This window comes from Phasianus colchicus, chromosome 24, assembly GCF_987193195.1.
Source record: "Phasianus colchicus chromosome 24, bPhaCol1.hap1.1, whole genome shotgun sequence".
NCBI lineage: Eukaryota > Metazoa > Chordata > Aves > Galliformes > Phasianidae > Phasianus > Phasianus colchicus.
In genome coordinates, this window is record NC_143459.1 from 5,658,210 (window position 1) to 5,681,155 (window position 22,946).

Genomic DNA, 22,946 nt, shown 5'->3' on the forward strand with positions numbered 1-22,946 from the left:
CAGTGACAGTCTATGATTAAAAAATTAAATGGGTTTTAGTTAACAATAATAGGATTCCATAATAGCTTTTGTCATGGTAGCGTTATTCCCTCACTGTGCTTAATGCTCCCATTATGCACCTCAATTCAAGGGTGCTGTGACTTAGGTAAACACTGTTCCAGACTGAGACTTGGCATGTGACATCTCTGCCAAGAAATATGGCTGAGTCTAATAAAGCAAACAGCATAATGCTGCTTTTTTGTTGCTGTTGTTAAGGAAGTATAAGATGGTATGGAGTTGCTAATGGGCTGTGCAGCATTGCACCTCACTTCTGATGGCTGTGATCTTTCCTCCAGGTTGGGGTAGATCATCAGTCATTACTTCTTGCTGGTGATTTCCAATGAAAGAAGGTTGTTCTTGCCTTTTGCTCAGCTAAAATAAACATCTGTGTTTTCTTTGAGCATTGCTAACCAGACACATCTCTCATATTCACCAAGGAGGATTGGCTGTGCGAGGACGTTTGGTTTTTGCTACAACTCACAGTCAAAATAACGCTTGGCTGTTCTTGGTTGGTTTCTTGCAGGTTCACTGGGATGAATCTGCCCGCCCCAGTTATCAGCAGTAAGAATTGGCTGCGGCTTCACTTCACATCTGATGGCAACCACAGGCAGAAGGGGTTCAGCGCCCAGTACCAAGGTGAGCACTCACAGCACATCCAGACAAATTCCACGTGATTCTTTGGTGTTTTTAACCTTGATTTTTCTACCTGGGTTGCCGGGTGTTGTTGTATGGAGGGCTGCTGTTGGCAGCGTGTTGGAAATAGGAATGCCTGAGAGTTTACTGGGAAATTGCTTTGCGCTGTATGCCGTGGGATGCTGCAGTTCAGCGCATCCTGAAGGGTCCCAGAGGGAGGACCAGCTCCAAGGCAGGGTCAGAGTGGGAGAAACTGAAACAGGGAAGGAGCTGGAAGGGCTGACCAGCTCATGTCCAACCTCCAGAGACAACAGCTTTCCTCAGAAGGAAGAAATGGGACTTGGGGGAGGATGAAGAGCTGTAGGGAGATGAGTTTCCTTTATAAATCTGCAATCTCACCCTGTTCCTTGTTTGTTTGGCCTTAGCAATGTAGTCATGGCATCAGCAAGAGCCTTGCATTATGAATCACCGTTGTTCCTTAACTCTCCTCGTGTTCCTCTAAAGTATAAATGTCTTTATTTCGCATTATAATTAAAAACCTTTTGGTTTTTTTGTTCTGTGTAACACAAACGACGATGCAGCTGATGGCTCTTGATATGGCATTTTCTTTGCAGCCATGATTGCTGTTTTCTATTAAAACACCTGTCTGAATTGTCCTTTTTTTTTTCTTCTTTAAATAGAAAAGTAGAGATTAATGTTATAATTCCCTCTGATTAGATTAATGTCAGGGGGGTTCTAATCTAGCGCGCTCCTTGGAAACTCTTTTGTTAGATATAATGAACTGTGCTTTTGTGTATTGAGTGTTTAAAAGATGAACTTAAAAACGTGCCCTTGGAACACCATTGAAGCAGGACCTCCATCCAGTGGCAGAGGGAGCCTGATAGCCATTCTTCAGTCTCTTGCTGGAGTCTGGAGGGTTTTTCCACCTGTTAGGAAAGGTCTCCATACCTTAAAAACAAAGAACAAACAGTGCAGCAACAAAGCAGCTCAGGGCAGGAGGGCAGGATTTTGGCAGCAATGCAATCTGTGCTGACAGTGCACTCCAAATGCCAATACAGCTTCAGAAAACTCTGCATAACCCTTTCAGAGAAACAGAACTTGGTTTGAACATAAATATTTTAATGGGGATAAATAAGTAAGTAGATACAAAATAGGACATGTATTGCCTTATAAAGTAGAGCAGCTAAAATGTGGTTTTTTAGCAGTAGAGATAGAAGCAAACCTCAGGGTTGTCCAAGAGGAGGAAGGAGGGGAGGGTTAGGATTAATCTGATTTGTTGTTGCTGTTCCAAAGATGTGTTCATCCTTTATTAGCATCCTGTTTCCTTTGAGATGCACCTGGCTTTGCTGATAATCTATAAGAAAATCATTTCCCTTCCAACTTGTTTAACATTGATACTTAGATTTAGCAGAACTCCATCTTAGTGTGCTCCATTTCAGCTCCTGCTAATCCATGCCCCAGTTCAGCAATCTTTATGAACATAAAAGCAAGGTTAGATAGAATCAGCCCATATACAGGTTTTCTTTATGTTGAGTGCAGTAAATTTATTCCTTTGCGGGGAGAGTGGAAATATTTTTCCCTTTCCTGCCTCTTTTATGTAAGGTGAGTCTTGCTTTCTTGCAAATACTGCGTTCCACATCCTGTGAAAGCAAATGAAAAGAACCACAGATAAATCAATGCATTGATCTCTTCTCCTTCCTCCCTAGCCTCCCCCTCCCTCTGTCTTCATTCCCCAATGGGTGCTGTGTTATCTGCAGCTGATAAGAGGCTGAGCTGGGTGTGCATTGCTTGGGGCAGGTGACAGTGAGGGTGCAGAGCCAGGGGTCTTTGTCAGACATCAGTGATGGGATGCTGTAAATGAGGTAATGAAAAAGCTGCTGAATTTAAAACGATGCTAAACAGAACTAAATAATGATCTGGCTGGTGTAGTCCATCTCTCCAGCATATATTTTATTACTTAAGTAGGTCCCAAATTGCTTTTTAGCTGATTGTTACCAACACATAATTGTATCTTTTATTGATCTGCCCTCCCCATTCCCTTCCCTTTCTGTCCTGCACTCACTCTCAGGTAGAAAGATAAATGTGGGTGAGTTGCAACCCATAGCAAAATGCAAAATACCAGCGGACCTGTCATCTTCAGTAATGCTCTCATGAACTCTTTTGCACATATTGCACCACCTAAATGGCTTTTAAGCATACGTACATCTATACATGCTTAATTTCTGGCAGATCTGCAAAGGGTGCAGAGGGATTTGGTGTGTGCTGTGCAGCCTGCTCAGTCCTTTGGGCAATACTGGGAAAAAAAAAGGAAAAAAAAAGAGGAAAACTGTGGTGTTTGTTACAGGCTCTGGTTCCTAAAGAAGTGTTTGTTAGAGCAGCACAGGGAAGGCACAGCTGAGGTAAGGGTGGTGTTTTGCCAGCAGCTTGCACAGCCACGTGGGGATGCTTCACTTTGCAGGAAGGTGCTTCCTCCTCACCTCCAGCTTGGGTGAGAATCCCCATAAGGAACCTGCACTGATGTCACAGGTGATCCTGGAGCACCTCAGCAGGGGGGAAAATAAAGTAGAAAACCGATCCAGGCAAGCCAATATTTAATAGCAATCCTCCAGCAAATCCCCCAGCAAGGGGAGCAGAGGTTTGTGGAACAGATTTTTGCTGAAATGTGTTATTTTTCAAATTAAAAATAAATAAATGTCTCCTGAAATTCTCATTTAGAGCAACATGAAGCAGGTTAGAAACGACATCCCAGAATGCTCCCTCACTGGAAAAGCTTTGTAATGTCATCTTTGAAATCTGACAGGATGCTGAGCTTTCCATTAGAGCTATTAGAAACGTGTGAGCTGCAAACCCCTCCAGAAGGCAGAGTAACTTCTGTTCATCCAATTAGCCCGATGCAGTCCTTTGTCTGCAGTCAGATTTGTAAACAATATACATTTTCATATACTAGATTTTTGAGGGAATAGCTAAGGGGAATTGTTCCTTTTTTTTTATTAAGAACAGTGGTAATGTATTCTGAGTAGCTCTAATCGAAAGGAAGTCGTTTGTAAAGCTTGACTTCATCATTACATCTCCTTGGAACAAAATGGGGGATTAAGGAGGGAGAGAATGCAGTGATCTGCACCAATTATTGGTGAAAGGGATGGAGTGCAATTAGGGTAATAATAAAATGGGACGTGCTGATGGGCAGTGCAGTTCTGTGTATTTTAGGACTGGTCCCTTGCAGTGTCTCTCTGATTTCTGCTGTTTTTGTTGCTGCTGGGAGGTTTTGAGCTGCATTTTCTGTTGGTCACAGATTTGGAGTGGACCATATTCTTGAAGGCAGGCAATGCATGCAGTTAAACCTTCTATTACTGAGTGTATCCTTTTAAAGCTTCCAAATCATCCGGCAGGCCCAGCTGCGTGCAGGCTGTGCGTCCTCCATGCTGTAAGCTGGGGTTTGGTGATGATGCTCTGAAGCACTTCACAGAGCTGTGAGTTGACACTGCAAAGTCATGAGCATTGTACGTCCTGTGATAGCTCACGTTTAACCCCAGGTGCTCGGGCTTGGCTGTATGTATTGACTGGGAGGGGATGCTGGCTATGAGGGTTCGCTGTAGCAGAGGCAGGGATAGGTTCCAGGCTCTCCCTGAAATTTCAGCTTTTGTGGCCTCATTCTCTTTTTTACATCCCTGGCACAGTGTTGTATTGAAAGCCTTGAGATCAGGCTGCAAATGTCCTGGAATTACCGTGATATCACCTGGAGGAAAGCAGTGCTGTTGAGCATTCTGAGACCTGCTGCCTTTCTCTTAGAGCGTTTGCAGATGGATTACAGTCAGAAGGAAGCAGGCATGTCGTATATTTCCTTTGGAATTGGCATACTGTAATTATTTGTCCCTCTTAATTTAAAAAAAAAAAAAGAAAAAAAAAAGGCAACAAACCCCCAGCAGATTAAAGATGCCCATACCAGGCAACATCAGCTTTTCTGCATGAACGTTTTTTTAAGGTAGCTCAGCCCTCAGTTTGAAGTTATGCTTTATTTAAGGAGAAGGCAAAAAAAGCTGTACGAAACGATGAACAAAAAGCTGCATGCTGTAGCAGTGAGCTGAGAGCAGCACTACCTTGGGTGAGCTTCAAGGAATGATGCTTGACATCTCCCTGTCTGAAGCTCCTGCAAACAGATGTTATTAGCTTTTTTTTCTTCTTCAAGCTGAAAAAGCATGATTAAAAAAACCTTGTTAGTTCTATTGGTAATTTTTCTTGACAACTTTGTCTTTGGAATGTGCTAATTTGGAGATGAAAGTACGATGAGATAAAGAACAAGAAAAGAACAGTTTGAAGTGAAAGACGGGCTGCTTTTCTCCGTAGATAAGAACTGGCTCATCAGAAAAGGGATCCCATAAAGCAGTATGGACATCGTGCTTTCAGATGTGAAATTATTCTTTAACCACATTAACTTCAAACGTGCCAGTAAAAATTCTGCTGTGTGTTACTCAGAAACCTCTGTGTTTGTGCTGCAGGAAGCTGTTGTGTGTCTGCCAGTAGCCAGATGGATTTGGTGCTTGGGGTTTGTGCAGAACCCTCTTGTGCAGAGAGAGCCTCAGGTCGGCCAAGTCCAGATAATAGGGACGAATAGTTGCTCAGTTTCACTGGTCATCTTTGTACTGCAAGGGATTCTTTTGGCAGTGGATTGATCAAAATCTTGCTGCTGCCCTCGTGTCCTCTCTTCTTCTAGATGAGATTTAGAGCAGGAGATCCAGGACCACTGCTGGTGAATTTGTGAATCATAGAGCCATAGAATGGCCTGGGTTGGAAAGGACCACAGTGCTCACCCAGTTCCAACCCCCTGCTGTGTGCAGGTCACCAACCAGCAGCCCAGGCTGCCCAGAGCCACATCCAGCCTGGCCTCGAATGGGGCATCCACAGCCTCCTTGGGCATTTTACACTTGTTGTGCCTATGGCTATTAGCAGTGGATCTGTAATTCTGTACTACTCTTCCCCACTAACACAGCTTATTTGTTCAGTATTTTACTGCCTTTTTATGAATCTAATGCTTACACAGATCACACGGGCAGTTTTCAGTCTGTGGGGTGTCCGTTTGAGTGCTGTGTTCCCACAGAAGGAGAGAATGGCTTCAGTGTATGTTTGTGTAGTAACTGTGTTAGCAGAATGAGGTGGAGCTTAACTCTGCATTTTGAGATCCCTGCCGTTTCCTGGAGCTTTTCCTTCAGTCTGTTTCCCATTTGTAGGACGTTAAGCAACACTGCATGGCTACAGAGTGCTGAGGATCGTATGCCCAGGTTTTGTATTCAGGCTGGGTCAACTCGGCTCAGTTCTTCAAGGACAGTAGTAGATTTAACAAGGGTAAACGAATGGGGGGACCTGGTGGGTTTGAGGGGTTAGGAAAAGTTGTTCAAACGTCTGGGAACCATTGTGTGCAACTGTTGCTGCGTTCTCGTTTTATATAATCACCAATGGTTATCTAAATGTTTTCTTTCTTTGTGTTTTAATTCTGTCTCTGTAGTCAAAAAGCAAATGGAACTGAAATCCAGAGGGGTGAAGCTCATGCCAAGCAAGAACAGTAACCAGAAGACATCAGTGTGTAAGTGTTCTGACTCCTCCATATGCTCTCTTTGTAAAATGGTCTCCTTGAACATTCCATTTGACTTTCCAGTAATCTCTAAAACTTTGTCACTCTTAAAAGTTTTAATGCTTTACCCTTTCTTCCCTTTGCATTACTGCATCACTCCCTCCCAGTGCTCTATTCACAAGCATGTACTAACCCCTTGAAGTGGGTGTGCAGGGGATTGGTGTGCGTGCATTTAATATATACTGTATGCTTCCTATTCAGGGACAGACTGGGGTTCATTACTTCTGTCTTCTTTTAGTGTGGAAAGTGTCAAAATGGAAACGATTTGGAAATCTGAATCAATGTTGCTATTGTAAAACTAGGGATAGGGATGAGGAACCACCAAACAAACCAACCTGATAGAAAACCTACAGAAGCAATAGCAGTCTTTGTTTTCCTCTTTGCATTTTATTTAATTATTCATCCCTGCAGAAAAATCACGCCCCTTCAGTGTGCAAAAGCTTACAGCACTGACTTCTGTGATCTCTGTACGAGTTTCTCACGCTCAGCATCTGATGTTTGGTATCTGTTAGGGAGATGCTCGCAGTGTCACGTTGTCACTGGTGTGTTTTCCTCTGGCTGTAAGAGAGCCCATTAGATCCATTCATCTTTACACGAGGTCCTTTTCAGATCAGAAGCGACGCTCATCTTTTCCTTCTGCACGTGACTGAACAGATGGCTGCACTCCTGAGGGGGCTCTGAGATTAAGCATGAGGGATCTGAGTTACCTCCACGGAATATTTCGTGGGGATTTAAATAGGATCAGAACATAGACTTTCTTAAAATAGTTTTTAGAGGAGAGGTTGTACTTGTTCGTTTGCTGCATAGCCCATTACACTCATCAAAGAGGAGCTGTTTGGACATTCCGCTCGCCCGAATTTCGGATGCAAAATTCAGTTTAAGAAAAATGGATGAACTGAATTTAAAACGTCGCTCGATGAAAACGGCTCGCTTTCAGGTTCACATGAGTGCTTGTAGGCTCCAGTTATTCGGGAGAAAAGTCCAACAAGGCAACGAAGTAGCAGGGTGTAAATTATCCAAGATCTCCAGAGTACGAAATGCTGGGGCACGTTCAGGTAAAAACGAGTTTTAAGAAAAGCTCTGAATGCAGGATGCTCTGGGTTCTGTGAAATCCAGGCTGGACGTGGCTCTGGGCAGCCTGGTCTGGTGGTTGGTGACCCTGCACGTAGCAGAGGGGTTGAAATAGATGATCACTGTGATCCTTTTCAACCCAGGCCATTCTATGATCCTATGAAATGTTCTCGCCAAGTATAATTTAATTGTCATTTTAAGGTGTGATAAATATTTCAGCACTTAATGGAGAGCGAGATTATGATAGAAAATACCCCTGCCTCTGTTTGAGCGAGCAGTGGAGCTCCGTAAGATGGAAGGTTGTGTTGGTAGTGGGATGGATGCCATCTGGGATGTTGGGATATGTGCAGGGATTCTTCCCCAGGTGAAAAGTGGCAGTCTGTTTTCAGCTCATCAGTCCACTGTGTGTTTTCAGCGTGTCGTGCTGTGTTGTAATCAGGCTCCACTTTTGAGGATGAAGTTGCTGGAAGCTGCTGGTGCCTCTGCCCAGCCTGTCCTCACCCAGTGCAGAGCAGACTCCAGCCTTGAATGCTGCCAGTTCAGCATCCTGTGTAGCACTAATCATGTCGTATCTGATAAGGCAAAACCCGGTGCAGGAAGGCAGCTTAGCCTGAAAGTTATTGAGCTGTAGTAGTATTGATGGTGGAGGAACTGTGGCCCAAATCCCTTTCTGGCACCAGCGTGGGGTTTGCCACGACCCTCCTGCCTCCCTGTGCGCTCAGCAACGTCTGGATTGTAAACCCCGATTAACCTCCCTCCTGCACAGCCTTCTGCTGTCACACTCCTGTTACAGTGAATTTTCAGCTTCAGAAATGCTGACTCCATAGGAGGTATCTCCAGAAAATGGTTTATTTTCAGAAAATGGAGCCCTAAGTGTTATCTTCTTTTTCCCTTGCTTTTCTGATTTGCTTGGCTGGCTGTGCCCGCTCTTCTCTGAAACTTTCATGAGCTTGTGAGCTGTGCATCACAGATGACCGTGCAGGTGGGACAGGCTGATTAAAGGTCCCTGGAGTTTGATAGTATTGCTCTTGTATTGCTCTTGTCATTTCATCTCGCTCAGCCGTCAGAAATTTAGAAATGTGGTGAAAACGAGAGCTGTGCCGTGCTTGATTTCCAAACCCTTTCCTGCCAGCAGTGGTTTCTGGTGGTCTTTGCCCCTCTCCTCTGGGCAGTGCAGCTCCTTCTTGAAGGCCTCTGTTCTCTCATAAGGCAGTTTGCAGCTCCACGCTTGCTGCCCTGCAGGTTCTTTCAGAGGATTTCAGTTCTGCTGAATGGATGCTGTGGTTACTTGCCAGATTAAAGCCCGTTTCACGTGTCTGAATGGAGGCGGAATGTATTCACATCACAGTTGTTTGTACTCTTTCAGAAAAAAGGATATATATAAAAAAAAAAGCATGGAATTTGGTGGGGGACTTGCTAATTTTGTTCAGTTGCAGTCAAACGTGTTTATTTGAAATTTAAATCAAGTGCTTCAGACTGTTCACCATCCCTAATATTAATTGGGCATCTCGCTTTAATCATTTTTAGGGGAAAAAGAATACAGCTCTGGAGAATAAGCTATAAAAAAATACGGTTTAAAGTTGGAGATTACGGTTAGAGGATTGCTTCTGGTAGTCACTGAGGGACACAACCTTTTGCATCTGCAGCATTCCTGAAGCAGTGAGAAAGTATATTGCATGCGAAATGTAAATGTGTGTATTCCATGTTCATACAGTGGGAAAAACGTGGTACCTCGATTACAAAACAGCATCAGAATTGCTTTTGTGACATCTGACTGAGGCACACCTGGAAATGCACTGCTGGACATCGCTGGAAGGGATTGTGTGAAGGAGAGCAAGCTCTGTGTACCTTCAGTTGTATCAATTTATACTAATGATGCAAATGCAAAGTCGTTTTGGAGGGTTGATCCAGTTTGGTCTCAGGCAAACGTATGGGAGCTGCTGGGTTCAGCAGTGCAGCAAGCCTGCTTTGTGCATCAGGTGTGAGGAGTGTCTGTGTGGGTCTGTGCTGCAGCACTGAGCCTGGGGCAGAGCAGCTGCTGGGGCTGTGAGCTGCAGGCATTGAAATCCCAATGAATGGGGCTGGGTTCGAGTGGGCTGTGCTGCAAAAAGGCTTTGCAAACTGTCTAAAATCCTTAGGGCTGTAACGTTTTGAACTCTCACATAGTTGGGAACTATTTGTAGGTAGCGACGAGATGTGAAAGATGGGTTCAGAATGCCCCAAATGATAGCAGTACAAAAATTCCAGCTGGAAGCAGTCGTTTCCAATGCTAGGCTCTATCAGCCCAAGTCTTGCGTAGTGCTGGCTGGACGTGGGAGTGCTTAAGGTCTAGATTTGTAGCCTGGAAGGGCTCTGAGCACATCGTTGGGTTCGGTGTGTTACCAACAGCTCTGAGTGCTCATAAAGATGGACTGAACGTTTTTAACTGAAAACTGCTGAAGTGCTCCCATTGCCCTCGCACCAGTTAGAACAGCTCATCTTCTCACTGTACTGTATTTTTCATGCTGAGAAACATTGAGTTTATGTAAAAAGCAAAACAAAACTGAAGGAAACCGTTTGGCCATCTTGTGAGATCCTGCTTTGTCGTGGGGCTCGTGTTTAGCATTCCTAAATTCGATAAAAAATTGTCCATTGGGAATCTCTCTGAACTTTATTAACGTGGGGAAGTATGGAGAACTAAGGAAGGTTCTCAGTTCTTTGAACAGATGGAGTAAATTCCTGTGGCAAACAAAGCAATCGTAACTGGGTGTTACTGAAAGCACGATGAGGAAAGTTGTTGTTAAGAAATAGGAGGGCAAAGGGGCAGGAAGGAATCCTTGAGCCTCCAGCACTGAACTTCAGCATTTCATCACAGCTTTTAAGATTTATTGTTTCCTTTGTAACCACGAAGAATTCATTTGGAGCATTACAGCCTTGGGGTTGGAGATTCGTGATCCTTGAGGTCCCTTCCAACCCTGGCCATTCTATGATCTGTGAAGCAGTCCAAGCTTTAGGCAGATGAATGCAGCGCCCTCTGCGTGTTCTCAGCATAACAAATGTGGTTTATCAGCTTTGGTTTAGTTACATTCCCGTGTGTGCGTTTAGAAGACAGAAGAAGAAAAGTTTCTGTGCCCATCTAATCCATCCTCTGCTTTTCCTTTTGCTCTCCTTTGTGTTGACAAAGCAAAATGTCCAAACTACCACGCTGTGAAGATACCTTTCCTTCCTCCTGCTCTGCTCGTATTGAATCTGCTCACTGGTTTATGTATACGTATTATATGGGTGTTAATAAAGTGCCAGGTAATGAGAGGAGAACTGCTTTTAGTCTTCAGGAGTGTGATTGGTCATTTGCAACCTGCCCTCTGGTGCCCGTGGGTTTTGCTGGTTATCTGCAGCCTCACCTGCTCCCAAAGCTGTGAATCAGGTTTGCTGTCATCCGATTTGGGACGTAACAAATGGCTGCGACAGCAGCTCAGAACAGCCAGCACGGTGTAACTGATGTTGTCTGGTTGTCTTCTGACCGTGGGAGAGAAGGTGCAACGTGGAAAGGCAATCTGGTGATGTGCTCTGCAGGAAGGGGTGCTTCAGTGCAGGCGTGTGGAAGCTGTGTTTGTAAACATGTGTAACAGGCTCAGCTCCTTGCTTTGTGCACTTTTACCTTGGAGAAGGTATAGAAATAAGATGAGAAATGGAGGCATTTCTTCTTAAATACCACATAGGCTTGTGATGTACAAGTGCAGTGAAGCTGCTGTGCCAGGATATCTGACCTTCATTCCTTGCTCTGACCAAGGCTGTTTGCTGCACGCTCTTTTTCACGCTCTGAATTCCCATTTGCTTTGTGCATCATTAGGACAGAAGCCTTGGGAATGTGCCACGCCTGGGGAGCTCTATGGCAGAGGAGTGTTTAGCTCCATAGATGGTATTCATCAGCCTGATCAAAACTGCAGGCAGCGTCCCAAGGTGGTTACTGAAAGAGTTCCCCCAGTGGGGCCAGCCTTCTGTGCCACTGTTTTGGCTGACACTGAAATGTGCCTGCAGCTCCTGCAGTGATGAGGCAAATTCTGGGTTGCACAGCCAGCTTCTTGCAGGGGTTGTAAGCTGCTCAGACCCTAAAACAAACCGGCCAAGTTAGCAAAAAGTTAGCAGCAGATCAAAAGCTGTTCCTTTTTTTTGTGTGCGTGTGAGCATGACGTTTATCAGGAAAGGGAAAATCAGTGGAACAAACCCACTGAGTTATCGTGCAGCTGTGATGGCTGCTGGAGATGCTGCTCGTGGGGTTTGGTTGTGGCTGCTCGAGTGCCAGGCACTGTTGTGAGGGTAGCACAGAACTCTGCTCCTTCCTTCCAACTCGGAGTCGTCAGCCTGGGAAATGTGGAAGCAAGGCTTTGTAGCTACAAAACGCAGCCATCAGAAGATGCTGTGTGCTGCTTTAATGCTTCTGTCTTGCTAGCATCTCTGCTTGTCCATGTGATGGAGCTTAATGTGAGGTTATGAATATGCAAAAAGGGGAAAGCAGTTTCTTAGGAGGCCAATTTGCCATTAAGCTGTATGTCTGCCTGGAGGAGGAGGCCGAAGCAGTGGGGCAGGGCTGGGCAGTGCTGTGCTGGGGAAGGGGCAGCAGAAAGGGGAGGGGGGGGATGAAGGAAGCACTTGGGCTGAGGAGCAGTTATGAGCTGTGATGCTTTCAGCACTCAGCCAGCACTGGTGTAGGTGCTCAGATGGAAGCAGTGATCCCTCCATCCTTTTAGGTACAGCCTTATGTCTTCCAGCTGTAGTGAGGTGTAATTACCAAATGAATAAAGTTTTGATGACCCTGCCTTTTGGGTGTTCGTGCTCTGCAGCCTGTGTTTGTGTAGACACCCCATGTGCTTAGCAGTTCATGTAACACTTCATGCCCAAGCCTCCACATCGCTCAGCAGCAGCTCTGTGCACCAAAATCGTTCCCTCAATCAGGGGATGGGTTGGGGTAGAAGGGAACACTCTGACTTCAGGTTCACACTTCACCACCTCAGCCCTGATGACAAGAGATGGTGTGTTTTCCCTACATCCTTCCCGCAGTGATAGAGGAAAACCGAGTTGCATCGACTTTGACAGCGCTGTGACAAAGCCGCCCCTTTATCCCAGATCATCCCCATGTGTTGCTGGAATTCAGAACAGAAATCAACAAATTGCCAGATCTCATTTCATGCTTTCAGGAACCGCCCAGGTTCTGTCCATCCCTAACAGTGCTCAGCTGTGCCACTTGACAGGCTGAAGGGGAAGGTGGAAACGGGGAGCAGAGCATCAGGATGGCAGATGTTAATTCGATGCTGATCACCACTGCATTGATCCCATGTTTGTTGGCGGTCACGTTAGGGTTGCTCCATGCAGTTTTTCACGTTCAAACTACTTACTTGCTTTAGAATCCTCGACTCACATTTCCCTCTCCTCTCTCTCTCGTTCTCTGCCTGTTCTTCCCCTGGTATCACACCCCACCTCCTCATTGGGTTGGCTGTGCTCTCAGCTCGGGGTGGGGAGGGCAGGCTGTTCTAATCACAGGCTTCGGAAATGGGCTGCTTAATTGGTGCAATTTTGCAGAATGAAAAATCTCTCTCTTCAGAGGTACTTCTGTAGCAGAACAGAGGGAAAGCAATGTTCCTAGCTGGCGCTTCCTAGAAAACACTTTGGTGTCTAAACTGAGCTGAAATGATTCCAGTTTAACTTGTTTCCAAAGCTGTTTTTTTCTAAACAAAATGGAACGTGTTCAGGTTTTCGAGCTACCAGCTGCCATTTTTCTCTCCACATCCACCAAGATAGTTGATGAAAGAATGTTTCTTTTGCTATTCTGTCTCTGTATGTGCTGTTTTTGCTTTGTAGTAACTCAGGTTGGTGTGTCCCAGGGACATAATATGTGTCCAGACCCTGGGATTCCAGAGAGAGGCAAAAGAATAGGCAACGATTTTAGGTAAGAACCTTTGACGTGTGTGTTTATGCATGCTGCAAAGCTTTTGTTACAAGTGTTGTGTGTTCTCCTTGGTGTTATGTGGGCTGTTTGCAGAGCCCCTCTGCACACATCATCGTGCTGTGTCTGAAAAGCTTGCTGAGGCCAGTGATGCAGAAGAGCGAGCGTGTCTAAATGTGCATGCGTGTGTGTAATCTGTTACAGAGATCTGGAATGATCTCTCTTTGAGAATATTTCTCATGCCACAAAGTGGGCACCTGGACACGCTGCTGTCATCCGTGTTTGTCGTCGCTCCCTTCTCCAGTTAAGCACAGAAAGAACCACCTTAAACACCAACAGCATCACTTCTAAATTAGCCTAAGTCCCAGCACGACCCTGTGCCCAGAGAATTTCAGGTGACTTCCTGAAGCAGTGGTACAGTTCCTTGTCAATAAGTGAATGTGGTGCTGGATAATTGTTTTCTTATAATGTTGAAAATAATGGTGTTACTCCCTTGTAGTTGCTAGCGTTCATTTAAAGCGTGTAGGAATGAATCAGCCTGTTGTTAGCAATGGTGAATCAATATTTAATCTTATTTTGCTGTCAATAGCTGTTTTGTTCACTAAAAATGTCTTTCAATTTAACCTGCGTCTATCAGACTCTCCTGAAATCCAGAGAACGTATTGGAGGAGAGGGAACGCAGGTGGAGGAAAGGGTATTCCCAATAGGGTCCCTAAATGCCATAGGATAAATTCTCAGCTGCTGTGAAAGTGGCATCGTGTCGCCTCGGTGAATAATACAGCACTGCTTTAAGCAGCAAAGGATCCGAATCCAAAGCGATAGAACAAAGAACAAATCTTTCAGTAGTAGATAAAGATTTTGTTCTGTATAAGAACGCTGAGCACTGTCATCTCCTGGGACTGAGTGTGAGCTCCCGAACTGAACAAAACTCCCACTGAAGTTGCATTGAAAGGCTCCAATCTGTTCTTGGACTCTCACCACCTCAGGCAACCAGCGCCCAGCACGAGGAAATGAATGAGGAAGAGCTGGCCCCTCATTCATTTCCACTGTTGCCTGGAGGGCCAGTGAACTCTCTCTGTTCACAATTTGGATAGCAAAAAGCAAGAGACAAAGCTGTTGCTGCAGAAGCGTCTCAGTCGCTGACTTCCCCCTTTGTTCTGTCTGCTAGGTTAGGCTCCAGCATCCAGTTCACCTGCAACGAGGGCTACGATTTACAGGGATCCAAAAGCATCACCTGTAAGAGAGTGAGCGACATCATTGTTGCCTGGAGTGACCACAGGCCAGTGTGCAGAGGTAAGAAGGCAAAGTAATTTTTTACTGAGTGATGAGGACTAATGAGAAAACCCACCGTGTCACGTTCATGCATCACCCATTCCGTCCTTGAGTTTGGCCCCAGCTGGTTGCTGCCTGTTGCCTTTCCCTTTTGGCTTAGAGCTCTGCTCCTCAGAGCAGTGTTTAACTGGAGGCTTTCAGGCTGCCCTATGGAAGACCATCTCTGGTTCCTCTCGGAGGCAGCTTCCTACAACCCCTGTTGTTTAGCTTCTGTTTGGTTCCATCTTTCCTTCCTTTTTAAAGTCAAATAGGTAGTCAGGCAGTCCTAGAACAGTTCAAGCCTTTGCTGAACATTATATGCCTATATACTGTTTTCAAAACCCTCACTCAGACAGGAGGTGCAGCCAGGAGAGCAACCTCAGTGCTCTCAAGCTGTTGTCAGACATCAGCTCTGTGCTGCTGGTCGGTCTGCGCTGCACTGTGAGCATTTGTGCTCTTGGCAGTGGGAGTTTGGTCGTGCCAGCAGGAGGATCTTCATACTTTTCCAGTGGAATGGAATGAACAAAACTAATTCTGTTAACTGTGGAGCCTCATTAGCTACTTGCTCTGCAGCTGATGAGGTGTATTTGTGTAATGTGCCCATACCTTTCATAGCTTTCTGCCCCTCTTTATTCACTCCATCCCAATTATTTCCCCTTAACGTTCAAGGAGCAGAGAGGACACGAGGTGGAGGTCTGGAAGCCAGCATCAAACTGATCACCTTCTGGCCTCACCAAGAGCCATGAGCAAATGGAGCTTTGTTTAGTGAAGAAATGAGAACTGGTGTCCATTTTGCCCTTGGCCATTTTGTTTTCTTTCACTCTATCCTTTCTCTGTATATAAAGTGGCATGCATAATTGTGCTGTTTGTAATGCTAATAATGAACAACTTGTAATATTTGAAACTAAATCCATCTAAAGCTCTTAAAGTCATAAATTGGTATTTTTTCACCTCTTTTTTTCTTTAATTTCATCTGCAGAGTTTTTCAAGGCTTTGGAATCCCATCTAATTCTTGAAACAAGCGTAGAATAAATTGAATCAGTGTAAGAGGATATTTGGCATAAATATGTGACACTATAAAGGAAATTTATGGTGTCCTCTCGCAAGAGATAAGAAAGGATTTGCCTGCGTTATTAGGATTCTATGAATCAACTTAATTTCTTTTCCTACCACTAACTTCTGGGTTGTTTCTTTTCTTCGTAAAAAAGTTTCCCACTTGCTTTTTATTTCAGTTCTAAAGCACTTTTTTCTGTTTTCATTTTGTTGCTGGGTGATGGGTTTCTTTCAGCTTGCAGGGCGCCTGATCAGCCAGTGCAGAGCCATTGGACTCTGCCATCTTCTAATGCATGGCAATGGAGCATCTTGCCACTGGGTTGGAGGCTGCATTTCAGCTTCCCCATCTGCAGCAGGCTTCCTATGGGTCCCAGGGAGCATCTCTTAATCTTTTTTGTGCTCCTGTTGCCCGCTTTTCTAATGGGAATAAGAGGGCTTGACTCGTTTCTGTAAGGTAGGACAGGGTAGGTGTAATGGCCTCCAGGAGCTGGGTCACACGTGCAGAATGCAGATCTGCCATGTGGTCAAACAATTCAACCAGGAGATCATTTTCCATGATTCACTGTTGTCTAGGGATGGAAAAGCCTTGCGGGTGCCTTATTTGCAAATATGACTCCTTTGAAACTTGAGAGATGAATTTTGAGGATCCATTACAACAGCAGATGCAGTTACAAAACTAAGATGCTGTTCTTCACATTTTCTGATTAAATATTGCATCAAAGGAACACCACAAGCAAAAAATTCCCCCTTAAGCACTTTTCAGCTTTTACTTTACCTAAGATGTTTTTGAGATGTGAAGCTGAGTTGCCATCGTCGTTCTTTGAGCCAGCAGTTGTATCAGAATGAAGTCAGCCCTCACCTAATGAATATTTGATGTGCAGGATTTTTTTTTTTTAGGCTTGCAAGGGGGAAAGGAAATGTAACTTTCCTAGAACATAAAAAAGGAACTGCATTTTCCATGTGATTGCTTTCGTTGTCCTGGATGTGAAAATATTTCTTCGAGGGCTTTAATATAGTAAGAAAATACTAAATCAGTGTGAGAGAGAGGAATGTGTTGGTCTGGTGGTCCATCTCTTTGGTAGCTCCTGAAAACACCCCGCTCATCCCATCATCACAGATAAATGCATCGTCTCTGATGCTACATAGAAGACAATTTTGGCTGGGGAACAACCCAGCACCGATATTTAATTCTCCCACACCTTCATACTGCTATGCATCTCCATCTCTACGCAAGGAGCGCAGCGTTCATCTCCAAGCTTAACAGATCTCCCTCACTCACCTGCCTTGCTTTCTGTTCACAGCACGGATGTGTGATATGTACCTCCGTGGTCCCAGTGGTGTGATAACATCTCCCAACTACCCCGTCCAGTACGACAACAACGCCTACTGCGTGTGGGTCATCACCGCGCTCAACCCAGCCAAGGTAGGTCTTGGAGATGCATTTTTTTGTTGCCTTCACTTGAAGCAGTGTGGAGCTGTGCTTCTTCACAGCACCGTGCTCTGGTGTTTTAGCCCTTCGGGTTTTTGTTTTTGAAGTCGTACCCCCCTCTTTCCACGGGCTTCTCACATACGGCCCCCAACTGTCTTTATAGGCTGTGACATCTGTCAGGGCTGAAGAATCAGTTTATTAAAGGATGTAATTAAAAGCGAATGTAATTATTTTTAATCGAAACCTCTCTGATATCTTGGTGAGAATGGTGGTGAAACATGGAACGGCTTAGCAAAGCATCTCCCTAAGCCAGTGCTCAGCTGGGGCAGGAGAGCTGTGCCAGAAATCCTCATTTCTCATCACTTCTTTCTGGATGATAGCTGGCCCATAACCAATGGGGATTTCAGCTCTCAAACAAGTGTTTCTCTTCACTGCTATTTGTACAGTATTTAAAGTTAATACAAAAGTCCTTTCTGTGTTTATTCGTGTTTGGAACAGCGGATGTTGGTGGTGATGGTTTTTTTTTCCCTTTTGGTCAACTTGTACAGTTTGGAAGGGTTCAAACTCACTGTCACTGATCCTTCCAAGGCTAAGGCCCTTTCCATTTTCCACTGGCACAGGAAAACAAGGCTCAGAGCCTCTTATCTCTTCTCCCCTCCTTGCAAACTCTGCCTGCTCCTCTCCTCCAGATCTGAATGGGAAATAAAAACAAAAAAGACTGTTGCTGTGTAGCTCAAAATACCCCGAGGTATTCACCACTTCTGCTCTTGAAAGAAAACAGTTTTCATTCTTCTCCGTGCCTGGATTCCTCCTAACATAATTTTCATTAGTCTAGGAGCAAACCTTGCATTCCAAGGCACTGAGCTCATGTGCTTATCCAGTCAATTATTTCTTGGTCCTTGCCTCCAGACAGCCTTGCATTTTGGCACTCAGCCTTATGCTGCTGATCCAAGGAAATCATTTCACAGACGTGATGGTGTCCCAGGATCTCATCGTTCACAAGAAGTTGTTCCAGTCTGTAGGAATGCTGGCAGCCATCCGCATTGCAGCCTGCTTTCTGCAGGGATGGGGTGGCACTGTGTGCGCTCACCTGCAGCGCTCAGCTCCCTCTGCAGCACACCAGGGCTGCTGAGTTCTGCTGCTTTCTCCCCGCTGACCTCAGTTTGAAGCCTTTGATAAGTAAACATCGTTGGTGGCTTGCAGTTTTAACGAGGGGTATTCCTATGTTCCAATTTCAGAATGAGTTTGTATTTAAAGGGCTGTCATTAGCAGGTTTGGCTGCACTGGAGCCTAGTAATGACCCAAATTCTGGGAAACTGGGATTGTGAAATCAGGGTATTGTTCCAGTACTCATTTATTAGGAGTGATTTACTGGTTAATCGGACCCTGGAGGTTCTCCTTCATCTGGGTAATGTGCAACTGGAGAGCAGACCATGTGTAACTGCAGCCGTTGCTGATGTTACTGCTCACATCACAGCTGTGTCTCAGCCCGTGTCCTGCAGACCCTCGGATGTATGTTGCCTACGTATGGACAGGCTGTTGAATACATCAGCTTTTTAGGCTGTGATGTATCTATTATATCTCTTCCTTTTTGTACATCTTTGTCTTTCAAATACGAGCAAAAGCCCAGTTTCTTGAACAAAATAATCCTGGCTTTAGAAAGAAATGGTACCGAGTTAACCTTGGATATTCCCTGGGTTTTAGGCAGGCTGACTGTACTGCTTAGGAGGGAGGAAAAAGCAATTAAACACCAATAAATGATTACGGGCTACTCTGACAGGTTTTTTTGACCCTTTTTCACATTGCTTTAGGGTTGAGTTTTTGGAGTCTAATGTTCAGATCTGTTCATTTTCTGGCTTTTCTGCCAGCCTCGTGCCCAGCCCAGATGGCAGCCGCAAACTTTCTCTGCTTCTTCAGCAGTGCCATGGGACAAACTTCTCCTTCTGGAAGCTTCCTGGGCATGCTGTCTCATTTTTCAGAAACTCACTTTCTTTTTTAATTCCTTCTTAGAGTCTGAGTTTCTCCTCTTCTCCTGGTTAGATTCTTCCTGAGCTTTTAAAGCTGTTTGGTCAGAAGCTGTTGGTAGGGAAACCAAATCTGTTCCTTAGCTTTTGCACATCACAAAGTGAACAGAAAATTGTCAAAATCCATCCCTTTCAGTACATCATAACTGAGCAGAGGTTGACTGGCACTTTTGCTCCACGCTACAGCACGCACTGTTATGGAGGTGTAGCACAACTGAAGTAGGAATAGATGGATAAGTCAGCAGTTTGTGTTACCTGTCTGTGAAAAGAAGGCTGGTTTCCTTTTGTTTGAAGTGACAAATAGTTAATTAGCAACATCAGTTCATAAAGGGTTTCTTTCTGAGAGAGTTTGTTTGTTGAGTGTTTCATCCTGGATGCGTGATGTACAGGGAGGGAACATCTCTGCCTCTTTGAAGGCTGAGAGAAATGCACTCATTGTTTTGGGAAAGGCACTGCTGTGCATCCGTGTTCATTGCACGGCGCTTTGCATGCTCACATCACTTGGAGCTGTAGAAAACTGCAGCCTGGCAGCTCTCCTCTGCATGGCTGTGGGAGCCCAGGTGAGGCACAGGAGTGAATGGGAAACAGCAGCGTGGAATCCATTGCTGTAAGAATGTGTGAAGAGTTCATCAAGGTCCAGATACCAAAGCTGTGCAGAGAGGACCACGTCTCATGGGTGAATATACAAAATGCCAAGTTGGTTCAGCAGCACACCAGCTCCTTTCATCCACACAGCAGTTCCTGCTGCTGGCCTTGTGGGCAGGTATGGGCACAGTGCTGCAAGGTGTGCACAGCACTTCGTAATGCTGGGATCTGTGTTCTAATGCCTGGTCAGGCCTCACAAATCAACGAGTGCTGTTTCTGGGACGTACCTGGACGTGTGGAACTCTGACTTTAAGGCTCATGTTAGAAGCATGTTGCTGAATTGGTGAGCTCACCTCCCTGACCCACGTTGCTTTTGTGCAGAGGGGATGATATCATCATTGTGCATCCCCAGCACGGGTGAGGGAGGAGTGGAAGATGAATTAATTAAAATGCCTGTAAAATACTTCGAAGATTAAAGCATTCTGGGCCGGAGCTGAAGCCTGCTGAAGTCAGTGGTAATCTTTTCATTGACTTGAGTGGTCTTTGGATCGGGTCCTGTTATATGGAGCTTTTAATACGAGCGATGGGAAAACCACTGAGCTGAATTTAGACCTCATTTGCAAGTCATCTGTTCTATATTTGGAAAAGAACTGTGAGCCAGATTCTCCAAGCTACATAATCCCCTCCAAGTTTGCTCAAAAACCCACATAAACAGCATTAGGGGCATAGTGCTCTTCAGCTGACAACTCTGAATTATTTCCTATACAGAGGATGACATAGAAAAGCTATTTGGGGGAGTATTGAGGGCTGATAGATTTTTTTTTTTTCCCCCCAGTCTTCGGTGCCGTGGGAATTAATTTCAACCACACTGGAAAAATAAATCACCGGGGAACTGAGAAATGCATATGATAATTGGTGCATTTGCATCAAAACTATTTCTGAACCTTCTTGACATAACAAATGTCACTGGTTGGTATTTCTCTTGGGGTTGTTCTCACCTGGAGCCCAGCTTGCCAAATAAAGCTCTGTCCAAGCTCCTGTGTCATCGGTGGAGAGAGATGGGTCCCTCAGGGGGTGATTCATCACGATGAGGATGGATGCTCGAGACGGGGGAGGACGGGGGGAGAATGAGTAATGTGAGCTTGTAAAGCATTTGAATATAACTGCAAGAGGTGCTGTGCTCCATGGAGAGAGTGATTGTGGGTTGGTTTGTTTTTTTTTTCTCCTATGGATGTGACTGCATTTCAAATCACTTTGCAGTATGTGAAGCCTGAGAATCAGGTGTCGTTTGAAACCTGTTTTCTCAACTTTGCTAATTGCTTCCTGTCACTTCAGTAGCTTAAAATTGAGGTTTTGTGTCATCCGTGTGTTTGTATGTGCTGGTAGGTCTCTTGTTGTTTAATGAATCATTAAGTAATTTCCAGCCTATACCCAGATAGGAAAGGAAAATGGATAAATAAGTATTATATTCAGCATCCTGCTCCGGAGCCACGAGGTTAGTCTTCAATATACTGGAATATAATTAGTTATTTAATTAGGGTCAGACTCCCTAGAATGCGGTTTACTTGAACGAGTGGTTTAACTAATGATGTGTGCTGTTTTACAGCCCTGTGTTCTTTGTATTAATTACATTATTCCATCATTACATGGCTTAATAATAATCTGCACCCGTTAATATTTTGATACTACTGACTAAAATTAATGGTTCCAAACTTCTGTGAAGGACCACAAAGGCTCCTGTTCCAAGATCCTGCTACTTTTGGGTAATGTGCTTCAGTCAAATACCAAATTTGCTTTGCTTTTAAATAATAGTAATTGCACTTCCATATAGAGGGTAATTGCATTTCTATATAGAGGGTGGCAGCACCTGGCAGTTCAATTTGAACTCTGCACGCACCCATTATTTTTTAAGAACCCTGAAGCCGTTCGGCATCTGATAAATTAATGGAAGTGGTTGAAATTGAGAAGCTCGCAACAGAAAAATGCTGTCATCTTCCTAGAGGGTACCTGCAGGCCTTGGAGAGAAAGCAGAGACGTGCTGGTGTTTAACAGGGCCCAGGTGATGGTTGCTTTGGGGTCTGATTGGGGTGGAATTGTGGCGGCAGCGCCTCCCCCCAGGCAGCAGGCACTGCGTGTGCACTGGGCTGAAGGTCCTCAGTGCTGCTTTGTAACTTCATGTGTTAGGTACCAAAAGGTGGCGTGAAGCTGAATTTGGTCCTGGGAGCTGCTGAGAGTTGGGAAATGCAGTTTGTTTATGGGCGGAGGGATGAGTGCATTCAGGTCTCTGTGCTGTGCTGGGTCTGTGCTTTCAGAGGCAGCTCCTGCTCATGTCAGCTGGTATTGTCCACAGATGGAAACTGTAAAGCAATGCTGTAAATTAAGCTCTCTGCCTTTTCTCTTTGGTCACAAGGCTGGATTTAAGGCCTTTGTCCCCAGTCTCAAAATGTAATTTTCAGTTATTTGCAAATAAAAGGTTTCAGGAGAGACTCAGAACTCGACGTCGTGGGACCTCTGCTCCCAGGTGGTTCATACAGAGCTCCATGAATCCTGCCTTGCTGGGGGGGAAGGCTGGGACTGAGCTGGGGAGGGATGCACAGCTGTGTATGGCAGCTTACAGGGCAGGAGGCAGTGGCCACAATGGGATGCATGCATGGTGCTGACAGAACAGGAGCCAACACTTCTTTTTTTCTACTGTGGGAATGAGGGAGTCATCTAGAAAATCAGTAGGTAAAGCAGGAAAACCTGATAGGAAACTTCAGTAAGAGCACCACCTGTGTGCTGAAAAAAGTGCCACAGGGCTCTAAAAAGTGATGTCAGCATAGGTGATGTCCTGAGGATGGTAATGGTCTTATACAGTGCTCCTCAATAGAGCAGCAGAATGAAGAAGGTGGGAGGATCTGCTGGCTGCTGTTGGTCCTTATTAACACACTGCATCTTTGCCAGGTTATCAAACTGACCTTTGAAGAATTTGAACTAGAAAGAGGATATGACACTCTGACAGTTGGTGATGGAGGACAAGTGGGAGACCAGAAGTCTGTGCTTTATGTGTAAGTACCATGTCCTTCACATGTCTGAGTTCTGAGGTTTAGCAGATGTGTTTGGATGAAGGAGCCCGCTCTGCCTGCTGTTCCTCACTGCATATTTTATAAGCAGGTTCTCATTTTTGGTGGAGCTGACTGCTGCTGGTGTTTTCTTTTCTCATCACATTCTCTTAGGCTTCAGCTGACAGAAAGGCTTTTGCTTCTTTGCTTCTCC

At 45.0% G+C, this 22,946-nt stretch overlaps 1 protein-coding gene across 5 annotated transcripts in view; it reads left to right on the top strand.

The window, feature by feature from the left end:
* CSMD2 (CUB and Sushi multiple domains 2) overlaps window positions 1–22,946 on the top strand; it is a 267,542-nt gene that overhangs the window by 120,546 nt on the left and 124,050 nt on the right. For 3 of the 5 annotated variants that reach the window (XM_090124247.1, XM_090124246.1, XM_031594831.2), the window contains 6 exons: window positions 563–675; window positions 6,173–6,250; window positions 13,205–13,292; window positions 14,458–14,582; window positions 16,955–17,076; window positions 22,635–22,738. In XM_090124247.1, the coding sequence (XP_089980373.1) occupies window positions 563–675; window positions 6,173–6,250; window positions 13,205–13,292; window positions 14,458–14,582; window positions 16,955–17,076; window positions 22,635–22,738 (630 nt within the window). The remainder of the gene's footprint in view (window positions 1–562; window positions 676–6,172; window positions 6,251–13,204; window positions 13,293–14,457; window positions 14,583–16,954; window positions 17,077–22,634; window positions 22,739–22,946) is intronic. The other 2 variants (XM_090124248.1, XM_090124249.1) reach the window with 2 other exon arrangements.